At 66.9% G+C, this 22,404-nt stretch overlaps 4 protein-coding genes across 4 annotated transcripts; all 4 read left to right on the top strand.

Moving 5' to 3' along the window:
• Window positions 1–266: 266 nt before the first annotated feature.
• Window positions 267–6,070, top strand: RASSF1 (Ras association domain family member 1). Its single transcript, XM_082321360.1, has 6 exons — window positions 267–541; window positions 1,541–1,662; window positions 4,213–4,317; window positions 4,395–4,689; window positions 5,445–5,560; window positions 5,669–6,070. The coding sequence occupies exons 1-6, from the start codon at window positions 292–294 to the stop codon at window positions 5,813–5,815; spliced, it is 1,035 nt and encodes a 344-aa protein (XP_082177486.1). The 5' UTR covers window positions 267–291; the 3' UTR covers window positions 5,816–6,070.
• A 264-nt stretch (window positions 6,071–6,334) lies between these two features.
• Window positions 6,335–11,352, top strand: TUSC2 (tumor suppressor 2, mitochondrial calcium regulator). The gene is made up of 3 exons (XM_082321830.1): window positions 6,335–6,609; window positions 6,892–7,012; window positions 8,539–11,352. The coding sequence occupies exons 1-3, from the start codon at window positions 6,458–6,460 to the stop codon at window positions 8,602–8,604; spliced, it is 339 nt and encodes a 112-aa protein (XP_082177956.1). The 5' UTR covers window positions 6,335–6,457; the 3' UTR covers window positions 8,605–11,352.
• A 3,210-nt stretch (window positions 11,353–14,562) lies between these two features.
• HYAL2 (hyaluronidase 2) lies at window positions 14,563–17,425 on the top strand. Its single transcript, XM_082322356.1, has 4 exons — window positions 14,563–14,590; window positions 15,000–15,946; window positions 16,612–16,701; window positions 16,864–17,425. Exons 2-4 carry the CDS (start codon window positions 15,014–15,016, stop codon window positions 17,260–17,262), a joined length of 1,422 nt encoding a protein of 473 aa, XP_082178482.1. The 5' UTR covers window positions 14,563–14,590; window positions 15,000–15,013; the 3' UTR covers window positions 17,263–17,425.
• Window positions 17,426–18,679: 1,254 nt separating this feature from the next.
• On the top strand, window positions 18,680–20,580 carry HYAL1 (hyaluronidase 1; the record flags this gene model as incomplete). The annotated part of the gene is made up of 3 exons (XM_082321285.1): window positions 18,680–19,954; window positions 20,082–20,174; window positions 20,263–20,580. The coding sequence occupies exons 1-3, from the start codon at window positions 19,055–19,057 to the stop codon at window positions 20,578–20,580; spliced, it is 1,311 nt and encodes a 436-aa protein (XP_082177411.1). The 5' UTR covers window positions 18,680–19,054.
• Window positions 20,581–22,404: the final 1,824 nt, after the last annotated feature.

The following is a 22,404-nucleotide window of genomic DNA, read 5'->3' as shown; positions in this document are numbered from 1 at the left end:
CGGAGCGGGGCCCCGCTTCCCTGGCAGCGGCTCTGGGAGCCTCATCCCCGCCTCCAGCCCGCCCCGCCGGGCTCGCCGGGACCGGGGGGCGGCGGTCGGGGCCCCGGGGCGCTGCTCCGTTCTGCCCCCCCCTCCCCCCGCTCCTGCCTCAGTTTCCCCCGCTGTGCCCGGACGGGGCGGCCCCTCCCGGTCCCCGCCCCGGCCCCATCCCCGGTGCCGGCCCCCGTCCCGGCCCCGGCCCCGGTGCCGGCCCCCGCCCCGCCGCCGCGCAGCGCCCGCGGCCGCCGGGCCATGGAGCTCATCGAGCTGCGGGAGCTGCAGCCGGAGCCGCGGCCGGGCCGGGGCCGCCTGGAACGGACGAACGCGTTGCGCATCAGCCCGGCCCGGCGGCCCGGCCCCGGAGCCCACCCCGACCCGCGGCTGACGGCGGCACCGGGCGCCGGGCACCGCTTCGAGCCGCGGCGCCGCGGGCTCCACACCTGGTGCGACCTCTGCGGGGACTTCGTCTGGGGCGGCGGCAGGAAGAGCCTCCAGTGCCGCCGTGAGTACCGCGCCCCGGGCCGCCCGCCGCCGGGCAGCCCACCGGGCCTCCCACCGCCGGGCACCCCCGCCGGGCTTCCCGCCGCCGGGAGCTCCCACTGGGCATGGGGCATCCCGCCACCGGGCACCCCGAACGGGCCTCCATCCCGCCACCGGGCACCCGCACCGGGCATCCTGCCACCAGGCACCCCCACTGGGCTGCCATCCCACCACCGGGCACCCCTAACAGGCATCCCACCACCGGGAACCCCCATTGGGTACTGGGCATCCCACCACGGGGTGCTGAGCATCCCGGTAGTAGGCACCCCCACTGGGCATGGGCATCCCAGTACTGGGCACACACAGTGGGCAGCGGGCGTCCTTGTACTGGGCACCCCCACCAGGTACCATGCATCCCAGTACTGGGCACCTGCACTGGGCACAGGCCTCCCAGCACTGGGCACCCGCACTGGGCATGGGCATCCCAGCACTGGGCACCCACACCAGGCACTGAGCATCCCAGTACCAGGCATGCACACTGGGCACGGGCATCTCACTCCTACCAGGCATCAGGCATTCCCGTACCAGGCACCTGCACTGGGCGTCCGGGCACCAGACACTCCCGCTGGGCACCGAACATCCCGGTACTGGGCACCCACACTGGGCAGCCTGGTACCAAGGGTACCACCAGGTACCGGGCATCCTGACACCAGGCACAGGGCATCCCAGTACCGGGTGCTGAGCATCCCAGCTGTCAGGCACCCACACTGGCCAGCCCAGGCAGGGAGCACAGGCACCGTTGTACCGGCCAGCAGCATGGCGCAGCACCGCGTCCCACGTGGGTGCTGCACCCTGCGCCCCTGGCGCTGGCACAGCATGGGCAGGCAGCTGGCACCGGGCACCAGTACTGGCATCGTGCACCAGCCCTTGCCCCACCGGGCACCAGTACCCTCCCCGGCACAGTCGCTGACCCTGACACCCAGCACCATGGTGGTGACACTGGTCCTGTCCCTGTCCCCAGACTGCAGCTTCACCTGCCACTACCGGTGCCGGGCCCTGGTGCGGCTGGACTGCAGTGGCCCCCCGGGCGCTGGCGACGAGGACGATGGCACCGAGCAGGCGCTGGAGAAGGACACCAACGTGGTAGGGCCCGGCCTGTGTCTGCGAGGGAGGGTGCGGGCAGGGGGTGGCCAACCTGGGGGCTGCCTGGGCTGGGGGTGGCCGTGCCGGGCTGTGCCGTGCTGTGCCGTGGGAGGCCATGTCATATCGTGTCATGTCATGCCAGGCTGTGCTGTGCCACACTGTACTGTGCTGTGCTGTGCCAGGCTACGCCATGCTGGGCTGTGCCGAGCCATGCTGGGCTTTGCTGTGCCATGCCGTGCCAGGCTTTGCTGTGCCATGCTGGGCTGGGCTGAGCTGAGCCAGGCTGGCCTGGGCTGTGCTGTGCCATGCGGGGCCGTGCCAAGCCATACTGGCTGGCCTGGGCTGTGCCATGCCGTGCCGTGCCGTGCCGTGCCAAGCCATGCTGGGCTGTGCCGTGCTACGCCATGCCGGGCCGTGCTGTGCCGTGCCGGACCACGCCGTGCCGTGCCCGCGCTGTGCTGCCCCGCGCCGTGCCGTGCCCAGGCCGTGCCCAGGCCGTGCTCGCCGGGCCGGGCCGGGCCGGACCGGGGCCCGGGCGGGCGGCGCCGGGCGCGGGTGAAATCACCGCCGGAAGCGGGGCCGCGCCGCGCCGCCCCCGGCCCGCGTCAGCCCCACGGCCGGGGCGGGGCCGGGGCGGGGACCGGGGCCGCGCCGAGCCGAGCCGGGACCGGGACAGGGACCGCGATAGCCGCCGGGCTGAGCCGAGCCGGGACCGGGCTGAGCCGAACTGGGACGGGACCGCGATAGGCACCGGGCTGAGCCGAGCCGAGCCGGGATCGGGACCGCGATAGGGACCGGGCGGAGCCGCGCCGGGACAAGGACCGGGACTGTGCTGAGCCGAGCCGGGATAGGGACCGGGGCCGGGCGGAGCCGCGCCGGGACAAGGACCGGGACTGTGCTGAGCCGAGCCGGGATAGGGCCCGGGGCCGGGCGGAGCCGCGCCGGGACAAGGACCGGGCCGAGCCCAGCCCGGAGCGGGAGCGGGCTGAGCCGAGGCGGGAGCGGGCAGAGCCGGGCCCCAGCCCGGGGGCCGGCCGGGCTGGCGCGGGGCCGGGTGTGCCCGTGTGCCCGCGGGCTCGGCGGGGCCGCGGGTCGGGCGGGTCGGGCCGTGGCCACCGCCGTGCCCGTGGCCGTGCCCGTGGCCGGGGCGGCGGGCGGGGGCTGCGGGGCGGCGGCGGCGGGGCTGGCGCTGCGGCGGGGCGGCGCGGGGGGCACGGGGGGCAGCACGGCCAGCAGCGGCTACTGCAGCCAGGAGGACTCCGACTCCGAGCCCGAGCTCTTCTACACCGCCCGCACCTCCCTCGGCCGCCGCCCGCGCCGCCGCCAGGTCGGTTCCCGGGCCGCCGGCCCTGACGTCACGGGGGGACGGGGTGACGTCCGCCGGGGGAGCGCACACACCCCCCCGGGGGCTGAGTGCTGGGGAGCGGGGGAGAGTGGTCCTGGTGCGGGGGCAGTTGTTGCCCCGCTGTGGGGAAACGATGGGGTGAGCGCGGTCCTGCCGTGGGGCGGGCGTGGGGTGAGCGTGGGCCTGCTGTGGGGGCAGGAGCGGGGCTGAGCACGACCCTGCTGCGGGGTGGGCGTGGGGATGAGCATGGCCTCGCTATGGGGCAGGTGAGGGGGCGAGCATGGCTGTGCCGCGGGGCAGGGTGGCCCTGTCCGGTTGGACGTGGCACTGTGGGGCAAGCAAGCCACAGTGGGGTGAGCGTGGCTTTGTCACCTGGCACGGCCGCCCCACGGCCTCCCGGGGCTGCAGCCGCTTCTGGAGGGGGCGAAGGACAGTGCTTGGGGCTGACGGGTGAGCCGCCCCCGGGGCAGCCTCACAGCTGTCCCCTTCCCATGGGGACCCTAGCAGGGTCTGGCAGCACCTGCATGCCACGGGGTGGCCATCGGGGCCGGGAGCCCTGGGTGCTCCCCAGCCCCACAGCGCCATGGGGACACGTGCAGCTCTGCGCGGCAGCTCTGCAGCCCCACGTAAATACTCATTAGCGGGTGCCGGCGGCGGGGACGCCGAGCTAGGATGCCTGGGTCCACCCTGCGCGGGGCTGACACTTTGAAGTGGCATGCCAGCAGCACAGGCGGGCTGCACCCCCAGCCTGGCCCTGCCCTCCTGCCCTGAATCCCAGGGTGTCCCCGTGGGCACCCAGCCTGCCCCACCACCCTGGTGCCGGGCTGGCGGCTGCCGGCGCTCTGCCTCGGGGACGCCTCTCTGATCTGGGGTGCTGGGAGGGGACACCCAGCCCTGGGATATCTTCACGGCGGGTTCACCCATCCCTGTGGCCCCGGGGATGGGGATGAGGCCTGGGGTGGGGCGGGGGGGTGGCCGGTGGCAGTGCCGGTGTCCCCAGAGCAGGGCTGGGGCCATGGTGAGCTCAGCTATGCTTAGCCGGCACGGCCCAGCTCAGCGCCAGCTGGGCTGATGCAACCCCGTGCAACTGCCTGTGCGTGTGTCAGCCGGTGTTTCGGAGTGGGCTGGGGGGCGGTGGGACACTGGGGCGGGTGGAGCGGTCCCCCCCATCCGCAGTGCCGCTCAGCCCAGCTGCTGTCGTGCAGGATGAGCCCAGTGAGTGGGAGAAGACAGAGCTGGACCAGGCGCAGGTGGAGCAGCGGATCAAGGAGTACAACAGCCAGATCAATAGCAACCTCTTTATGAGCCTGGTACGGGGCCGGTGCAGGGCTGGGGGGGTCGCAGCGCCCTGCCCTGGCCCCACTCACACCCCCTCCGTGTCTCCCAGAACAAGGACGGCTCCTACACGGGTTTCATCAAGGTGCAGCTGAAGCTGGTGCGCCCCGTCTCGGTGCCGGCCACCAAGCGGGTCCCCTCCCTGCAGGCGGGGCGGTCAGGGCCGCGCGCCCAGGGGGTGAAGCGCCGTACATCCTTCTACCTGCCCAAGGGGACTGTCAAGCACCTGCACATCTTCTCGCACACCCGTGCCAGCGAGGTCATCGACGCCCTCCTCCGCAAGTTCACCGTCGTCGACAACCCCCGCAAGTTCGCCCTCTTTGAGAGGTCCGAGAAGGATGAGCAAGGTATCACCCCAGGAGGGCCCTGTCCCCGTAGTGGTGGCCGTGTCCCCGTGGTGCAATGTCCCCAGGTTGGTGGAGTCCCCCATGGTAGCGGTGTCCCCCATGGTGGCAGCAGCCTCGTGGCAGTGGTGTCCAACATGGTGGTGGTACCCTCCCTGGCAGTGGTGTCCCCATAGTGGCAGCTTCCCCTGGGCAGCAGCATCCCCATGGTGGCAGCATCCCTGTTGCAGTGGTATCCCCCTTGGTGGCAGCATCCCCAGTGGCTGTGGGGGTGTCCCCGATGGCAGCAGGGTCCCTTGTGGCAGCAGTGTCCCCCATGGTGATGTCCCCATGGCAGCAGCATCCCCATGGTGGCAGCATCCCCATAGCAGTGGTATCCCCCTTGGTGGCAGCATCCCCAGTGGCTGTGGGAGTGTCCCCCATGGCAGCAGGGTCCCCCATGGTGATGTCCCCATGGCAGCAGCATCCCCATGGTGGCAGCATCCCTGTAGCAGCAGTGTCCCCTGTGGCAGTGGTGTCCCCATAGTGGCAGCATCCCCATAGCAGTGGTATCCCCCTTTGGTGGCAGTGTCCCCTGTCGCCTTGGGCCTGTCCCCCATGGCAGTGGTGTACTCTGTGGTGGTGATGCCCCCATACTGGCGGCATCCCTGTGGTGGCAGCATCCATGTAGCAGCACTGTTCATCGTGGCAGTGGTGTCCCCATAGCGGTGGTGTCCCTGTGGGGATGTCCCCGGTGTGACGCATGGCCGCCATTGCAGTGTACCTGCGGAAGCTGGCCGACGAGGAGCAGCCCCTGCGGCTGCGGCTGCTGGCCGGCCCCAGCGAGAAGGTGCTCAGCTTCGTCCTGAAGGAGAACGAGACCGGGGAGGTGAACGTGAGTGCGGGGATGGGGAGGGGACCGGCACCCGCACCCCCTGGGGGACGTGGCCGTGGCGGGGACGATGCCACGTCCCCGTTGCGATGGCAACCCGTGTGCCCGCAGTGGGACGCCTTCACGCTGCCGGAGCTGCACAACTTCCTGCGCATCCTGCAGCGGGAGGAGGAGGAGCACGTGCGCCAGCTGCGGCACCGCTACGCCCGCTGCCGACAGAAGATGCAGGAGGCCCTGGCCACACGCACGCCGGGGTGACCGTGCCAACCGCGCCCGCGGCCAGCCAGCGCACCGGGACCCTTGCCTGCCGGCGGGCAGGGGCACCGGGGAGGGGGGTGGAGAGGGGTGCCCCGAGACCCACTGGGCCATCGCAGCCCCTATGGGGCTGGCCCAGCGAGTGGGTGTCCCCGATGGGGAGTGAGTGTCCCCTGGGGGTGCGGGTGTCCCCGCGGGAATGAGTGTCCCTGGGGGGAAGCAGGGCGTCGAGCACCAATAAAGGCATCTGGGTGATGAGGCCTGGCCTGCGGCGTGTCCTTGGCGGGGTGGGCCGGGCCGGGGCCGGCGGGGGGGGACACGACGACCCCCGATGCCGCTGGGGTGGGTGTGGTCACACGTGGTGCGGGGCCGCGGCGGGGCTCGAACCCGCAGCCCCGGGGTTCCCGCCTGCGCCAGGCGGGGAGGCGGGCACGCCCCGTGCCGCTCTCACGTGATGCGGGCACCTCCGCCTCCTTCCCGAGTCACGTGTGGGTGGCATCGCGGGCGCCGGAAGTGTCGCAGCGCGGCGGCGGCGACGACGCACGCAGGGAGGCGCTCGGTCGGCGTCGCCGGGCGGCTCCGGGCCGCTTCCCCCCTCCCCCCCCGGCCCGCCCTGCTCCCGCCGCCGCCGCCGCCGCCGTCGTCATGGGCGCCAGCGGCTCCAAGTCGCGGGGACTGTGGCCCTTCGCCTCCCCGGCGGCGGGCGGCGGCGGCGCCGAGGGCCCCGGCGGGCAGCAGGCCCTGGCCCGGGCGCGGGCCGCGCGCGCTGCCACCCCCTTCGTCTTCACACGCCGCGGGTGAGAGGGCGGGGGGGAGGGGGGGGTCTCCGCCGCTGGGTCGGTCCAGGCCTCCCCGGCGCGGGGGAACGGGCCCTGGCCTTCCGCGGGCCCCGGGGGACGGGAGGGCAGCCCCCTGGCAGCCGCCGGGCCGGCAAGCGGGCAGCCGCTGCAGCCCTCCCAGGGCTGGGGGTGCCGGCCTGCCCCGGCTCCCTTCCCTGCCCGGGGCGCAGGAAGCCAGGAGCCGTCGGCAGGAGCCGTCGGCAGGCTCTTACCTACCCGCCTCCCTTCTCCTCCCGCCAGCTCCATGTATTACGATGAGGATGGGGATCTCGCCCACGAGTTCTATGAGGAGACAATCGTTACAAAGAACGGGAGGAAGCGCGCCAAGCTGAAGAGGATCCACAAGAACCTGATACCTCAGGTAGCGTGGAGAAGGGTGGGGGAAAGTGAGTGCCGAAGGACCACGGTGACGGCTGAAGTCCTGGCTTTGCCTTCTCCCTCAGGGCATCTTGTCAGGAAGGCAAAGGCTTTCTGCTCACCTGCCCAGCTCCTGCCTCAGAGCCCTGCTCCTGTGTGTCCTGGCTTGCACCCGTGTCACCTGGTGAGGCTGTGGCAGGAGGAGAGCTGATGACACCCTCCAGCTCCCCTTTCCAGAGAGAAGTGGTGCCCCAGCCCCTTAAAGCTGCTAGGCTGGGGAAGATAGCTCAGCTGGGTGTGTGTTGTGGGGTGCAGAGTGCGAGGCAGCCATGCACAGCCATGGTGTCCCATCACTGACCACCTCCCCCGAGGTTCAGGGTGCTACACTTGCTCAGACGGTGTCACATGGCTGTGGAGGGCCAGGCCCTGGCTTCGGGAGCACCAGCCAAAGCCCGTCACTCGCTGACGCGAGTGCGCATTTCCCGCAGCTGCTCAGTAGTGACAGTGGTGTTGACAGCTATGTGGTTTGCACAACAGTGCAAAAGTCTCCTCTTAAAATAAGCAACTGGGGTGAAGCCAGGCAGGGACTGGGACACTGGTTGAGGGTCTTAGTGCAGAAGGATAGCCTGCATGTAGGGAAGCTTCTGGGGGCATAAATGGAGAAAAGGGAGGATCAAACCAGGGCTGGAGAGAGACCCTGCAGGGGTCTTTCCTAAGTAAGCAGAAAGGCAGGGCTCTAGTGAGCACCTGGGGTGAGCCGTTGGTGTGCTCCGAGGGGTGAGCAGTCCCCCGGTGGGAAGGGACCCCTTTGAGTGCTGTGCGGGCAGTTATGGGGGGATGGATTCAGCACTGCTCCCTGGGCTGGCATTCTCACAGAGGCAGGCTTGGACTGTGGGACTGACTCCTCATCGATGTGGGTTGAAACTCACCTGGTTGGAAAGGTCGGCTGAGCTGGAGAGAGCAGGCCCCGAGCCCCTGCTCTACCCCCAGCCGGGTCCTCCCGGTGCTGTAACAGGAGAAGGCTTGGACGGAGCATGGGAAAGGCGCCCGTAGCTGGCGTGGAGGGAGCGTGCATTCAGCAGCCTCCCCTCTGGATAGAAAGCTGCTTTTCTTGTGCGCCAGCTGCCCTGGCTGCTTTCTCTCAGAGAGCTCTTTTCATTCTTTTAAATCCCGTGAATGAAAGGTGCCGGATGAAAAGCCCAGACGGCCAATATCTGCCAGTCACGCACCAGCTGCTGCACGGGCAGTGCCTGGCAGAGCAGCTCCCTCCTTTCTCTCCCTGCTGAACTCCGGACCCGCCATGTGTGGCAGCCAGCCGCGCCTCTCTCGGCTCTCCAGGGACAAGTTCGAAGGGCAAAGTGCTTTTGCTTTGCATGCTGCTGTTCAGGCATACTCAGTGTCACAGCGGCTTTACGGACTCGTGTTCCTCGAGATCACGATGTCGTCTGTCTGTACAGGGTGACTCGGAGGGCTCGGGGCTGTCGTTTGTTTGGTGGTCTCCTCTGCTCACCACTCTGACTCTTCTTTCAGGGCATAGTGAAACTAGAGCACCCTCGCATTCACGTGGATTTCCCGGTGATCATCTGCGAGGTGTGAGTCGCCAGACGTTGCTGCCTGCGGGTGGGAGGCCCTGCCCCGCCGCCCCCAGCCTCACCAGGCGAGGCTGCGTCGTGTTCCCACCCAAGGAGGACTCGGCGTGCGGCGGGGACGGCAGCTCTCCCCTTGCCCGGAGGTGAGGTGGGACGGAGCAGGCCGGGCTGGGCTTGGCTAGCGCTCCTCGCAGGAGATGGGTGACCTTGTGCGACAACTGCTTACAAACATCCTCGCTTGAGTCAGAAGACTAAAATACCTTTTGTAGCCTCTAGCCGACGTTTGATGGGTAACTGGAACTGCAAACGAGCTGCTGTGTGTGAGCTGTTAAAGGGAGAGCGAGCCTGCACTTCTCACCAGACAAAATCCCCTGCTTCTCAGGTATGCGGCCCAGGGAGAGCCAGGGCAAGGTAACGTGCTGCCCGGGGCCCTGAAATCCCTTGGGCCCGGTGGTTAGATGGCCGGTGTTGTGGCATGTCTCTTGACACGGGTGTTATGTGATGCTCCCCTGAGTGGGTCTGTTGATGGAGGATGAAGGCCGAGGTGGGGCTGGTCTCAAAGCACATCCGGCTGGCTGCTGCGCTCCTCTTGGGAAGGGGATGGAGATCAGATGCCGCTATCTTGGACCTCGGTCTCTTCCTCCGGTGTGTTTCCCCGCTTATGCCAGCTCTTGAGAGGTTGGCTTTGCTGCTGCCCACAGTCCCTCTGCCTGCAGGAGATCTCTGCAGTCTGTGGCCGTTGCTGGCGGCAGTGAGGTCCCCAGCTCTGCAGCAGACTTGCCTCCCCCGTTAGCAAGCTGGCTCCTGCCAGGCACTGTCCCTCACCCGCTGCAGGGCTGGGCTGCTGAGCAAGGCATCTCCTCCTAACATCCTCACCCCCCGCTCCCGGCTTGAACGTACCTCCCGGTGGGGTGGGCCTTGACGGAGCCGAGCAGGAAGGAAATAATTGCTTCCGCCCCCGTCTCTTGAAAACAATCAATCGGTGTGCCTGCCCCGGCTTGGAAATCTCCCTGGCGATGTGAACTACGGTTCCTGCCGCGTCCCAGCTGGCGGCAGGAGGAGAAACGCGATGCACTTTAAAGGGAGGCTTTCTGCTCCGTCTCAGAAGGTCCTGCTCTTTTCTCCTCTTTCCTCCCGCTTGAGAAGGTCGAGGTCACCTTGGCAGCACCAAAAAAACCTCTCCTGCGTGCGTGCCCTGGGGTGCCGAGCCAGCTGCTGCAGGGCTGGGGAAAGGCCTGACCCGTACCGCCCCTCGCCAGCACCCTGCGCTACTGCCTCCCTGCTCGGCTGCCACCGGACCAGGCGGATGGAGGAGGACCGGCCATGGGGCAGCGGGCACAGCTTTAAACTGGGTCAGAGCCTGCTTCCCACAGCAGCCGACTCGGCTTTCCTCCTCTTTCGTTCCAGAACTTATTTACTTTCTAAGCACTTCAGACGTTTGCTACCTCGATTTTTAATTTAAGCCGCTGGCACTTGGCTGCCAGCCCTGTCGGCATCTACGTTGGATGTATTCATCCCCGCGCCCACCGAGAGCCACCCGGGCGCGGGGCCACATTCCCGGCTTCGGGGAGATAACGGCGGCGTGGCTGTTGCCGTCTTCCTGTCACCACCTCTTCCCTCCGTGTCCCCCCACCTGCTGTTCCCATCGACAGGAGCGAGCACGGAGGGTGAAGCACGCAGGGTGAAGCGGATGTGCCAGCTGCCGCCGCACAGGGAAGCAGGCAGGGCTGGGCAGAGCTCCGGCTGGGAGCTCGTCTACACTGTGATGCTGGGTGCTTCTTTCGACATCTTTTGTTCTCCTGCTTGCTTGAAAGAGTCTTGTCTTAAAACAGTCACCCACTGAAGTGTTTCTTATTCGCACCACCTGCTCTCGAGTTTGTTCCGGGCCGGATCTCCCTGGGAAGGGCCTCCCTCGGGCTCTGCAGGAGAGCAGGAGCTGCTGTCCCCAGGAAGAGGAGCGAAAGCCGTGGCCGGGCTGCCTGCGCCGCCTTGCCCCGCTGCTGCCTGCAGGCGCAGGAAGCTGCACCGAACGCCCTCGGGTACAGGGGCAGGCGCAGGAGGAGTGAGGAGGGAGCCGGTGCCGTTCGCCTGCCCCAACGGGGAGCCCCTCGCCTGGCTACCGGCCAAAAATCTGCTGACAAGGCAGGGCCCGAGCCCCGCGGGGGGCAGAGACCGAGACCGGCTTAGCAAGAATGCTTTTGTCCTCCCTGACAGGCTGCCCACCCTTCCCCCAGGGCGTCAAACATGCTTCCCCCAAAAAAACACGCCTTCTCCCACGCCCCCCGTGTCACCGGAGCGGCAGCGAACCTCTGCAGGCTGCCAACAAGCTGCGTCCTGCCCCGCTTCTTCCCAGGCTGGTGGTCCCCCGAGCAGCCGGCCCCCGGGCCCCCTCCCCTCCGCCAGCCTCCAGCCCTCCTGCAGCAGCAGGGCCTTGGGAGCACCTGGAGGGATCTTAAAAATGTGAAGGTCGCTGTAAATATTATCTGTGTCCACTGTGGTGTTGGAGCAAGCAAAAAAAAAAAAAAGGAAAGTTTTCCTTTTGATTCTTTTTTTTTTTTTTTTAATGATTTCTGTGCGACGTTGTGCTTTCCCGTGTGGATGTGTAGCCGAACCGTACTCACTGACACTAGGCTCCTTGCTCCTCTAGCGTGCGGGTAGGACCCATGGGTTTGGGAAACGTACACTATTTATGGTCCTTCCTCCCCAGTGCATCTGTCCACTTTTGTTAAATTTCAATAAAATTATTTGTAGAGCCCGCAAGTCCAAGAGCTGTCTTACTGCGGAGGGTGGGTGGGTGAGTGGTTGTGCCCGTGGGCGGAGGGAGAGCCGAGGGGAGGTGGGCTTTGCCGTGCCGGTCTGTTTGCCACCGGCACTTCGAGCCCCCTGTTTTTTAGGAGGGGGGTGTTTGTGCACGCACGGCTGAACTGGTGGCGAAGGAGCCGTGAGTCACGGCCATTTCCAGGTGCTCTGATTTGGCAGATGGTGCTGGCAGGAGCTGGTGGCTCTGTTGGGCTGTGACTCTGCTCGTAGCTGCTGTGACATACATTAAATATATCAGTAAAATGTGTTTATGTGAATATATGTAATTTTCTTGTTCAGCCCACTGGGGTTGGAGCTCAGGCCCCTCTCCCCTCCCATGCGGGGAGGGAGGTCTGGAGGGACCCCGGCGGCAGCAAGGGACCCGGGCATTGCAGGCAGCCCAGCCTCAAGCTGAGCTCTTCCCACCCCTCTCCTCGAGCCCCGTAGGGGAGAGGATCCGCCTGTCTGCTCCTTCATCGCCTGCCCTGCCAAATCAGTGCCTCATTAATCACCAGGGCCTGATGACTTTCTCGAACCCAGCGTGACCCTGTGCCGGGACATCGCCTGTCCCCCAAGCGGTGCTGGCTGTCTGTGGGGCGAGCGTGATCTCACTTTGTACCCCGCATCCTGCCCCCGGCTGCCCTGCAAATGTTTTCCTGCGGCCACCGCCACCTCTCATCATTTCCTCCACACAAGCCGGCTCGGAAATGAGCCACTGACGAAAGCTGTAATGAGCGTGAGCGGTGCAGCGTGTCCTGCCAGCGCTTCGCCTTGCAGGGGACGAGGCTCTGGGACTTTTGCCCATTGATCCCTAGGGGCCCCAAACCCAGATTGTGGTGGCCTCGAGGGGGACTGGATGGCTGCGCAGGGCGTTACGGCTCAGCGAGGTTCAACAAGGTGTGGCTCATTGTTGGGGCCACCTCCCCTCCTGGCCTGGTGGCCACTCCGTCCCCAAGCCAAACACCTTGCCCAGCCCTGTACAGAGTGAGCAGGTGTGACTAATGCCCCGTTGGTGTGACTAATGCCCCGTTATCCAGCATTCGTGAGGGATTTACAGCCCCCCGGCTGCCCATGTGGGACAGCTCACCTGCCTGGCTCGCCCCGGCCGCTGCCCTGTGCCGTTCTCTGCTGGCGTGGCAAAGCCATGCGGGGCTCCTGTGCCTGGCTAGGAACAGCTTCACATCTTGTGGTCAGCAGGGTGAGACAGGAGAGGGGAGACTGGATGTGGCCAGCTGCCCCCTCCCAAAACCCCCGGTCTTCCCTGTGGGAAGGGAGGAGGGAAACCGAGGCAGGCAATGCCAAGCCCTCCTGAGGGGACGGCAGCGAGAAGCAGCAATGTGCTTCCAGCCCTCCCGGCAGCGGAAAGCTGTGACCCCTTCAGTGCATGAGGTCGCGGAGGGTGGAAAATTTTAGGCATTTCTGCTGCTGGCGAGGGAGGCTGTTTACTGCCCGGAGGGGAAGGGCAGCGCCCGCCGGCACTGGGATTTCTTGGCTCCCTGCAATCTCCCCCAAGGGTTTTGCCAGCCAACGCCTGGCCGGTGGCCGGCCTTCCCTGCCCCTTTCCTGGCCCCGCCGGCCGGGCTGAACCGTGGAGTGCAGCCTGGGTCTGGAGTGGCCAGCTGGGACACTATGCCTGTCCCCGGTGGTACGGTCGCCCTCATGGTGGGAGCTTTGCTGCGAAAGCTGGCACCCGAGCAGGTCCCACTAACTGGAGCCAGCCAGCACCGAGGGCCGGCACTGAACAATGCTGGGCTCGGTGCTCCCACCCGCTTCCCGGGGAGCCGGTGGGCGGCCGGGGAGCACTTCCGCAGATTCAGCCCTGTTTCCTTCCCCCGCCGGCCCCGGCACACCCTCGTGCTCTGGCCCCGGTGCTTCCTCCGTGGGGGCACCCCGATGGCCCCCGGCTGCTGGGGCCAGCCCTGGCCAGAGCAGTCAGGGGACAGGCAGGACATGGGAAAGGCCACACTGCCAGTTCCTGAGCCCTGCCTGTCCCGCTGCCCGCCCGGGAGGACCCGCCGGAGCCTCGGCGGCGCCCTGTGAAGGAAGCCCCCCCCAGTCCTGCTGCGCCTGCGGCCCCCCTTGTCCCCCCGGGCAGGAAACCCGCGGGGCCGCGGCTGAGTCAGCGGCACTGACTGCCCCGGCCCGCACAGGACATCCTGCCCGGCACGGCACCGCCCTGGGGACACCGCTGTCCTGGGGACACCGCCGTACCAGGGACATCACTGTCCCAAGGATACCACCCTCCTGGGACACCGCTGTTCCAGGGACACCACCATCCTGGGGTCACCACTGTTCTGGGGTCACCACCATCCTGGGGGGCACCACCACTCTGAGGACACCACTGCCCTGAAGACACCACCACTCTGGGGTCACCACCATACCAGGGTCACCACCATCCTGGGGACACCACTGTTCTGGGGTCACCACCACTCTGGGGTCACTGCCATCCTGGGGACACCACCGCCCTGAGAACACCACCATACCAGGGTCACCACCATCCTGGGGACACCACCGTTCTGGGGTCACCACCACTCTGGGGTCACTGCCATCCTGGGGACACCACCGCCCTGAGAACACCACCATACCAGGGTCACCACCATCCTGGGGACACCACCGTTCTGGGGTCACCACCACTCTGGGGACACCACCGCCCTGGGGACACCACCGCCCTGAGGACACCACCATACCAGGGTCACCACCATCCTGGGGACACCACCACTTTGGAGCGACCATGATCCTGGGGACACCATCATCCTTGGAGTCACCACCGCCCTGGGGACACCCTCTCAGGATCACCGCCATTTTGGGGACCCCCCCAGCCCGCCTCGGGCCTCAGCGCCCCCCGCGCCCCGCAGCGCCCCCTGCCGGCGCCCCCGCGGCCCCGCCCCGCCCCCTTCCGCCGGGCGGGGGGCGTGGCCTCCCGGGCCGTACCAAGCCCAGCGGGACGGGGGGGGCGGGTGACGCGCCCTGCCCGGTGCCGCGGCCCCGCGGAGGTGTGCGCGGGAAGGGGGGAGGCCCGCCGCCGGTCCGCCCCCCCGGGGCCCCGCCGTGGTCCGCGCCGCGGCCGGGGCGGGGGCCGGCCGGGGCGGGGAGGCGGCGCCCCCGCGGGTGGTGCGCGCCGGGGAGGTTTAAAGCGGGCGGCGGGGGGGAGGCGCCGCCGGTGGGAGCCCGCGGCGGGGGATGGCGGAGCCCTAGTGAGAGCCGGGCGGGGCGGCGGCGGCGGGGGGGGAGCGGGGCGAGCGCGGCCGCGCCCCGGCCCGGCGCTTTGTGTGCCGGTCTCGGACAAAGGCGGCGGCGCCGCGCCGGCAGCCGGGGGAGCGGCGGGGATCCGGAGCGGCGAGGGAGACCGGGAGTGAGGGGAAGTGGGGGCGGAGGGGACCGGGACCGGCACCGGGACCGAAGGGGGCCGGAGGGGACCGGGCGGGCGGAGCCGCTCGGGACAGGGGTTCCCAGGAACCAGCCCCCGGGGGCTCTGCCCGCACCCCTCGGCCGCGGGCGGGGGTTGTGGGGAGGGAGCTCGGGGCAGGGTCTGCCTTGGGGGTGCGGGCAGAGCCGCCCCTGCCCGCACCCCCTCCCTAACCCCCCTCTCCCCGCTGCCCCCAGGCCCCCTGGGCAGGATGCGCGGGGGCTGCGTGGCGGCGGCGGCCGTGGCCGTGCCCTGGCTGGCCCTGCTGGCCCTGGCCCGGCAGCCCCCCGAGAAGCCGTCGGCCGCCCCCCTGCTCACCCGCCGGCCCTTCCTGGTGGCCTGGAACGTGCCCACCCAGGACTGCAAGCCCCGCTTCCAGGTGCCCCTGGACTTAAGCCTCTTCGACCTGCAGGCCTCCCCCAACGAGGGCTTCGTGGGGCAGAACCTCACCATCTTCTACAAGGAGCGCCTGGGGCTCTACCCCTACTACACCAGCCAGCACGTGGCCGTCAACGGCGGCGTCCCCCAAAACAGCAGCCTGTCCGAGCACCTCGCCCGGCTCCAGGAGGGCATCAGCAAGTACATCCGCTCGCCCGCCAAGGAGGGGCTGGCCGTCATTGACTGGGAAGAGTGGCGGCCCATCTGGGCTCGCAACTGGAAGCCCAAGGACATCTACCGGGAGGTGTCTCAGCATCTGGTGTACCAGCGGCAGCCCACCTGGTCCCGCGAGGAGGTGAACAAGCAGGCGGTGTTCGAGTTCGAGTCGGCCGCCCGGCAGTTCATGGTGAGCACCCTGCGCGTGGCCAAGAGCTTCCGCCCCAAGCAGCTCTGGGGGTTCTACCTCTTCCCCGACTGCTACAACCACGACTACAGCAAGAACAAGGAGAGCTACACTGGGCAGTGCCCGGACGTGGAGAAGACGCGCAATGACCAGCTGGCATGGCTCTGGAGGGAGAGCATGGCCCTCTACCCCTCCATCTACCTCGACGTGCTCCTGGCCTCCACCCCCAACAGCCGCAAGTTCGTGCGAGCACGGGTGATGGAGGCCATGCGCATCTCACAGCAGCACCACGACGGCTACTCCCTGCCTGTCTTCGTCTACACCCGGCCCACCTACATCCGCAAGCTGGATGTGCTCAGCCAGGTAGGGCTGTGCTGCTGGGATATCCTCATCCCAAGCACCTGGGTTTGGGGGGACAGCTGAGGTGTTCCCTCTGCCTGTGTCCCATCCCGCTCCTGTGGAGCGGGGTAGCTCTGGAGGCCAGCGGCTGCCCTTGCGGTGTCACTGGCACCCCATGGTTTGGCTGTCCCTGTGTGGGGCCCTTTGGCATGGGGCCGCTGGTGCACGTGGCTGGCCCCAGGGAGCAGAGGGGGTGCCCAGCCCTGCTTTCCTCCCGAGGGGGTCACAGTGTGGGCACCTGTGGCTCAGCCCCTCCATGGGTGGGTGATGAGTGCCATGAACCTGCCCCTTTATGGGCAGGGTGTCCGGCAGCAGGACAGGCACCGATGGTCACTGTCCCTGAGGAAGTGCCTGGGAGGTGCTGCAGGATTCCTGGGTCCTGGCAGCCGGGACCCCGGGATACGCGAGCCCACAGCCCCTGTGCTGTGCTGGCTTAGCCCCCAAGGAGAGGGGTGGTGGTGGGGAGCCTTGTCCCCAAGGAGCTGGGACAGTCACCTCTTCCCATGGCCTGGAGCACGGATGGGTCTTGCCTCCCTGACCCCACTGTAGGCTCTTTGGGGTGCACTGTGCTGGGGGGTGTGGGTGCTGCATGAGGGCCTGTGGGCACTAACCAGGCTTTGTCCCCACAGCCAGACCTGATCTCCACCATTGGAGAGAGTGCGGCGCTGGGTGCAGCTGGGGCCATTTTCTGGGGCGACGCAGACTACACCAAAAACCGGGTAGGTTTGGGGTCAGCGTGCCCCTGGGGTGGTAGCTGATGGGTGGGGGGTCACCTGCCCCAAGAGGGGGACCAGTGGCTCGAGGCTGGGGTGTCCTCTCTGTCTGAGGCGCTTCTCTCCCTGTGACACCCCAACATGCCCCTGATGCCCCCCTTTCCCCAGGAGTCATGCCAGATCATCAAGAACTACCTGGAAGAGGACCTGGGCCGCTACATCGTGAATGTCACGACGGCGGCGCAGCTCTGCAGCACGGCGCTGTGCCAGGGCCGGGGCCGCTGCCTGCGCCAGGACAGCACCGCCGACGTCTTCCTCCACCTCAACTCCACCAGCTTCCAGCTGCGGCGCCGGGATGGGGACCACTCCCAGCGCCCCCTCTTCTGGGCCGAGGGCCAGTTGTCCTCTGCTGACACCCTCTTCCTACGGACCCACTTCCGCTGCCACTGCTACCAGGGCTGGCAGGGCAGTGGCTGCCAGGTGCCCGCTGGCCCCCGCAGCGATGCCTCTGAGCCCCTGGCACCGCTGGGACTTGTGGTGCTGTTGCTGCTTGCAAGCTGGCGCTGACCCCCCTGCCCCGGACTGAGCTGCCCGGGCACCCCTTTCTGTGGTGGCGTAGGGGACTTATTTAAGATATTCCTACCCTGCCTGTGAGGCAGCTCGTTATGGGGGGCTGCCCCTCACTGTGCCGGGAGAGCTGTGTGGTTGCCCCACCTCTGCCCTCCATGCTGTGGGGAAGGGGTTGGGGGGGGGGGGGGGTGGGGGTGTCATCTCTCCTGTTGTAAGGAGAGGTATGGGGGCGAGGGGGGCATGGGGGTAGGGAGCGGGTGCTGTGTGGTGCTGAGCCCCTGTGCGCTGCCCCACACCGAAGTGCTTTACCTCGAATAAAGCTGGCCGGAGTGTGAGTGGGGTGTGGGCTGATTTGGGGGGAGGGAGGGTGTGTGCACAGGCACCCTGCTTGTTGCCTAGCCCTCCTCCCAGGCATCGCCTCGCGGGGTGGGGTGGGGTGGGTGGGTGTGCAGCCCGGGGAAGGTGCTGCGGGGGTTACAGCTTCCCCCGTGGGGCCGCTGCGGCCCCGGGTGGGAGCCGCGGGAAGCAGCGGCGCCCGGGCCACCCACGTGGAGGCCGCCGCGGCACCGCCCCGCGGCCACGCCTCCTACCGCGGGCTCCGCCCCCGCGCTGCCCTCCGGCTTCCCCGGCGTGGCCACGCCCCCGCCGGGGACACGCCTTCGGCCCCGCCCGCGGAGCGTGGGCCGTGGGCACGGCGGGACCGGGGGTGCGGGCCTCCCCCACCCCCCCGGGACCGGGACAGCGGCGTGGGGACGCCGTCCTGCGCGCCACGGCGGGGGTGGGTACGGCCCTGCGGCGGCCGGGGACAGCCCTGCTCCGCGAGCGTCCCCGAGCGCCGCTGTCCTGCGCCGCGAGTGTCCCGGAGCGGTGCCCTCGCGTGGCTCCCGCCCCCTGCCGCAGCGTCCGCGGCGCAGCCCGGCTCTGCCTTTGCCCCTGCCCTTGCAGCCGCTCCCGGCCCTGCCCCGTCCTTGGGCTGCCCGTGGGCGCGGCCCGGTCCCGCGGTGCCGGGACGCCCGACCCTGCGTGGCACCGCCGCCTCCCTGCAGCCCCCTCGGCGGCTCTGCGTGGCCCAGCGTCTGCTGTCCCCACGCGTGCCTGTCCCCACATGCTGCCCTCCTGTGTCTGCTCTCCCCACGCGTGAGTATCCCTAGATGGTGCCCTCCTGCGGCTGCTGCCCTGTGCCGTGACTGTCCGCAAACCGTGCCCTCCTGTGGCCGCTGTCCCCACGTGTGAGTGTCCCCGGACGGTGCCCTCCTGTGCCACCACCGTTCCCCGGGGTTTTTCCTGCCAGGTCCTGCCCGATGCTGTGAGCTTCCCCCGAGCAGTGCCGTCCTCCTGCCAGCTCGCGGCCGATGCTCTGCACTTCCCCGGCGGCGCCTGCCCGGCCCAGCCCAGCCCACGTCCGTCACCGTGACCTTGACCCCTCCCACCCTGGCCGCGTCTGTTTGTCTTTCCAGCCCAGCTCATCGCCGGCCGGTCACTGGGTGTTGACTCTGCGCATTCCTCCCCAGCCGGGCCCGCCGCCGCCAGTCGTTGACCGGGGCTGGCACGCTGCCATCCCCGCTCCGGAGCCGCCGTGCTGGGCTCCGGCTGCTGATAACTTGGGGGACATCAGGTGAGGAGGTGGGAGAGGTGACCCTGGGTGACTGGCACTGCTCGGGGACAGGGGTGTGGATTAGTGCCGGCCCCGGCTTGGGCTGGGGATAAAAGCATCGAGGTCTGCCCAGGTCTCAGCCTGTCTCAGCTCTCCCCAGGCAGCTCCGGGACCCATCCTGCACCTGCCGGCAGCATGGCATTGGGGTGGTCCTGCTGGGTCCTCCTGTTGCTCCTGCCCAGCCTGGCCCATGCCAGGGGGCCCGGCCCCGTCCTTGTCAACCGCCCCTTTGTCACCATCTGGAACATCCCCACGGAGCGCTGTGCCAAGAAGTACAATGTCACCCTCAACCTGGAGGTCTTCGATGTGTTGGCCAACAACCAGCAGTCCTTCATCGGGCAGGACATCACCCTCTTCTACAGCAAGGAGCTGGGGTTCCTCCCCTACTACACACCTGAGGGGGTGCCAGTGAACGGGGGGCTCCCCCAAAACGCCAGCCTGCAGGCCCACCTCCACCAGGCCACCAGGGACATCAAGGTTGCCCTGCCCAGCCCTGCCTATGGCGGGCTGGCCGTCATCGACTGGGAGAAGTGGCGCCCGCTGTGGATCCGCAACTGGGCCTCCATGGACATCTACCAGCAGAAGTCGGAGGAGCTGGTGCGGCAGCAGCACCCGCAGTGGCCCCCTGAGCTGGTGAAGAAGACAGCCAAGCAGCAGTTTGAGCAGAGTGCCCGCAACTTCATGGAGCAGACCCTGCAGCTGGGCAAGACCCTCCGTCCCGATGGCTACTGGGGTTTCTACGGCTTCCCCAACTGCTACAACAACAACTTCAACAGCCTGCCCTACACCGGGATATGCCCAGCAGTGGAGCAGAAGCGGAACAAGGAGCTGTGGTGGCTCTGGGAGAGCAGCCGGGCGCTCTACCCCAGCATCTACCTGCCCTCCTGCCTCAATGGCACCAACAAGGTGCTCGCCTATGTCCGGCACCGCATTGCTGAGGCCTTCGCCGTCCAGCATGGCGTCCTTGACACCGGCATCCCCGTCCTGCCCTACTCCCAGATCGCCTTTGACCTCACTGCTGACTTCCTCTCCCAGGTGATGGGGACATGGGGACAGTGGGCACCTCCTGGGCTGATGGGCTGGTGCTGGGGAGTTTTTAGCTCTGCCGGGGCGGCGCGGGGGCTTTGGGCACCATTGACTTCTCCTCTCCCCTTGGGTGCAGGAGGACCTGATGAACACCATAGGGGAGAGCGCGGCTCAGGGCGCCGCTGGCATCGTCCTCTGGGGCAGCAGCCTCAACTACAGCACCTCCAAGGTGAGTTCGGTGGGCGGCACCGTGCCACCGCCTGCAGGGACCCCCATTCCCCAGGTGTGCAGGGCTGTGACACTGCATGCCATTGCAGGAGACGTGCCTGCGACTGAAGGACTACGTGGAGGGGCCCCTGGGCCACTACATCGTCAATGTGACGGCCAGTGCTGCTATGTGCAGCCAGAGCCTGTGCTCTGGCCGGGGTCGCTGTGTGCGCCAGGAGAACAAGCAGGGCTTCCTCCATCTCGACCCCTTCCGCTTCACCATCGACCTGCAAGCCGGCAAGCCCTGGCTGGTGGCGCAGAGCCTGGAGTCCATCAACGACACCTCCCGGCTGGCCGAGGAGTTCATCTGCCAGTGCTACGACAAGTGGCAGGGACCCCACTGCAACAGCCAGGGCTTCGCCGAGTGACCTGGCCCCCCCATGCTGGGGACACCGGGGCGGGCAGGGTGACACTATCCTGTGCACCCAGCACCCTTGCTGTGGGATTTGGAACCCAGCCGCGGGGCTGCTAATAAAACCGGTAGGCACCTGCGAGCGTCTCCTTGTCTTCTGCCGCGGGCACATTTTGGGGTGGAAGGGCCCCCCAGTGACACCAGCAGTGCCTTATGATGCTGCCAAGGCTGTGCATCAGGCCAGGGGTCTGGGAGTGTAACACCTCAGAGAAGCCAGGAAAAAAAGAGCAAAATTTATGGGAAAAGACATAGGAAGGGGAATAACGGGGGGAGAGGATGAGGAAAGGGGGAATGATGGGGAGCAGCCAGTGAGTGGAGGCGATAGGGGTGAAAAGACATGCCTGTGTGGCTGCGGCCTCCCCAGGCATGCAGGGCTGCAGTGTGAAACCAGTGTCCCCACTTTGATTTTCTCCTGGATGACTTTATGCAAACCAGTTCAGCCCTGGAATGATACAAAAGATCACCGATTTCTGTAACCCAGGCTGCTGACTCAGCAATACCCATTTTAAAGTAATTGGGAGAAGGCATGAGATGAAACACTGCTTCCCTGGTCCAGCTTAGATGAAGGCATTGGCATCTTCATCTGGATCTTCAACTTGGGGTGTGGGAATCACATAGTTCTCTGATCTTAGGCCCTAATTTGGGCAATTGCTCTGTGATGGGACTGTGCTGCGTAGCACTGCACATTTACTGGGGACTTTTACTTACAAACTTGCACCCTTATTTCTTATGCTGGTTGATGTAAACCACTGCAAAGCGTGGACTGTCCTCCGCAGCATGTGTGACAAGCCAGCTCTCACCAAAAAATGAACTCCCTGCTCAGTAAAAAGGAAGGGCAGCCTTCATCCTGCCTTTTACTCTCTAGTGCTAAGAGACTAGGCTGGGCTCTTCTCAGAAATAGTTAAACTGGTGGCAGATCAGTCCTTCTGCTTGGTCTGTCGATGCAATAAGAACTCCCTGGGGTTGTGCTGTGCAAAGAGGACAGGACAACTGGAAAAGGTTTATTGTATGAACAGTTTATTACCAACTCTACTAGGCTCTGCTTCTTACCAACTCTATTAACCTCTATCTATTAACAAGGCTATTAATTCGACACTATTGACTTGATGGTGACTCTCTGTGCTCTCTCTAGGATGTGCCGTGCTGGGGTCCATCTGCAGGGTTGGGGCTGCAGGTGCAGGTGGGGCAGTGGGGGGCTGTTGGGCTTTGGCCGTGGGGTGGCCTTGGCCTCGGCAGAGCCGAGGCTGCTGCCAGCACGGGCACTGCAAACTGTGGCGAAGCATGAGCAGCACGCTGGAGGCCCTCCGGGGTTTGGCTGCTGGGTGGTGGTAGAAAGAAGAGGGCCAGAGGGGTGAAGCTCTGGCTGCCTGCTGCTCCGGCAGGCTCTGGAAGTGTGGGAGCAGCTGCCAGTGGAGATGGATGGGTGCTGCTGAGGCCAGGAGGTGTTGCAGCCCATCGCTTGGTGGGTGCGGTCATCATGGGTGGAGATGCCTGCGTGTCCCCTGCAGGCTGACCACCCGGGCTTCTGGAGGGGTGCCTGTCATCCACCTCCGGTGCATCTGGGGCTCTCCGTTTGACGCCAACTCTCCTCTTGCACTTTTCCAGCAGCTGGGGATGCTCTCTGTTAAAGCTGGGGTTATAGTAGTAGAGTATCTTAAAAAAAAAGCCAAGGAGAGGAGTTAGTTGACACCATCCCAAGACTGGAAAAGGCCAAGCTACGAGAACTAAGACTCTGAATTGCAAAAGGTGAGCATGGCTATTGAAAAATAGCCTTTGAAAC

The sequence above is a fragment of the Platalea leucorodia genome (genome assembly GCF_965183815.1).
Source record: "Platalea leucorodia genome assembly, chromosome: 9".
In the NCBI taxonomy this organism is placed as follows: domain Eukaryota; kingdom Metazoa; phylum Chordata; class Aves; order Pelecaniformes; family Threskiornithidae; genus Platalea; species Platalea leucorodia.
The sequence above is the reverse complement of the archived record's forward strand: the minus strand, read 5'-3'. Positions and strand labels throughout refer to the sequence as shown.

Coding starts and splice junctions, on each gene's coding strand:
- RASSF1 (XM_082321360.1), top strand. CDS start 292: ATGGAGCTCATCGAGCTGCGGGAGCTGCAGCCGGAGCCGCGGCCGGGC. Junction 4,318..4,394: donor GCAACCTCTTTATGAGCCTG/GTACGGGGCCGG, acceptor CGTGTCTCCCAG/AACAAGGACGGCTCCTACAC. Junction 5,561..5,668: donor ACGAGACCGGGGAGGTGAAC/GTGAGTGCGGGG, acceptor GTGTGCCCGCAG/TGGGACGCCTTCACGCTGCC.
- TUSC2 (XM_082321830.1), top strand. CDS start 6,458: ATGGGCGCCAGCGGCTCCAAGTCGCGGGGACTGTGGCCCTTCGCCTCC. Junction 6,610..6,891: donor TTCGTCTTCACACGCCGCGG/GTGAGAGGGCGG, acceptor TCCTCCCGCCAG/CTCCATGTATTACGATGAGG. Junction 7,013..8,538: donor ACAAGAACCTGATACCTCAG/GTAGCGTGGAGA, acceptor CTCTTCTTTCAG/GGCATAGTGAAACTAGAGCA.
- HYAL2 (XM_082322356.1), top strand. CDS start 15,014: ATGCGCGGGGGCTGCGTGGCGGCGGCGGCCGTGGCCGTGCCCTGGCTG. Junction 15,947..16,611: donor AGCTGGATGTGCTCAGCCAG/GTAGGGCTGTGC, acceptor TTGTCCCCACAG/CCAGACCTGATCTCCACCAT. Junction 16,702..16,863: donor CAGACTACACCAAAAACCGG/GTAGGTTTGGGG, acceptor CCCTTTCCCCAG/GAGTCATGCCAGATCATCAA.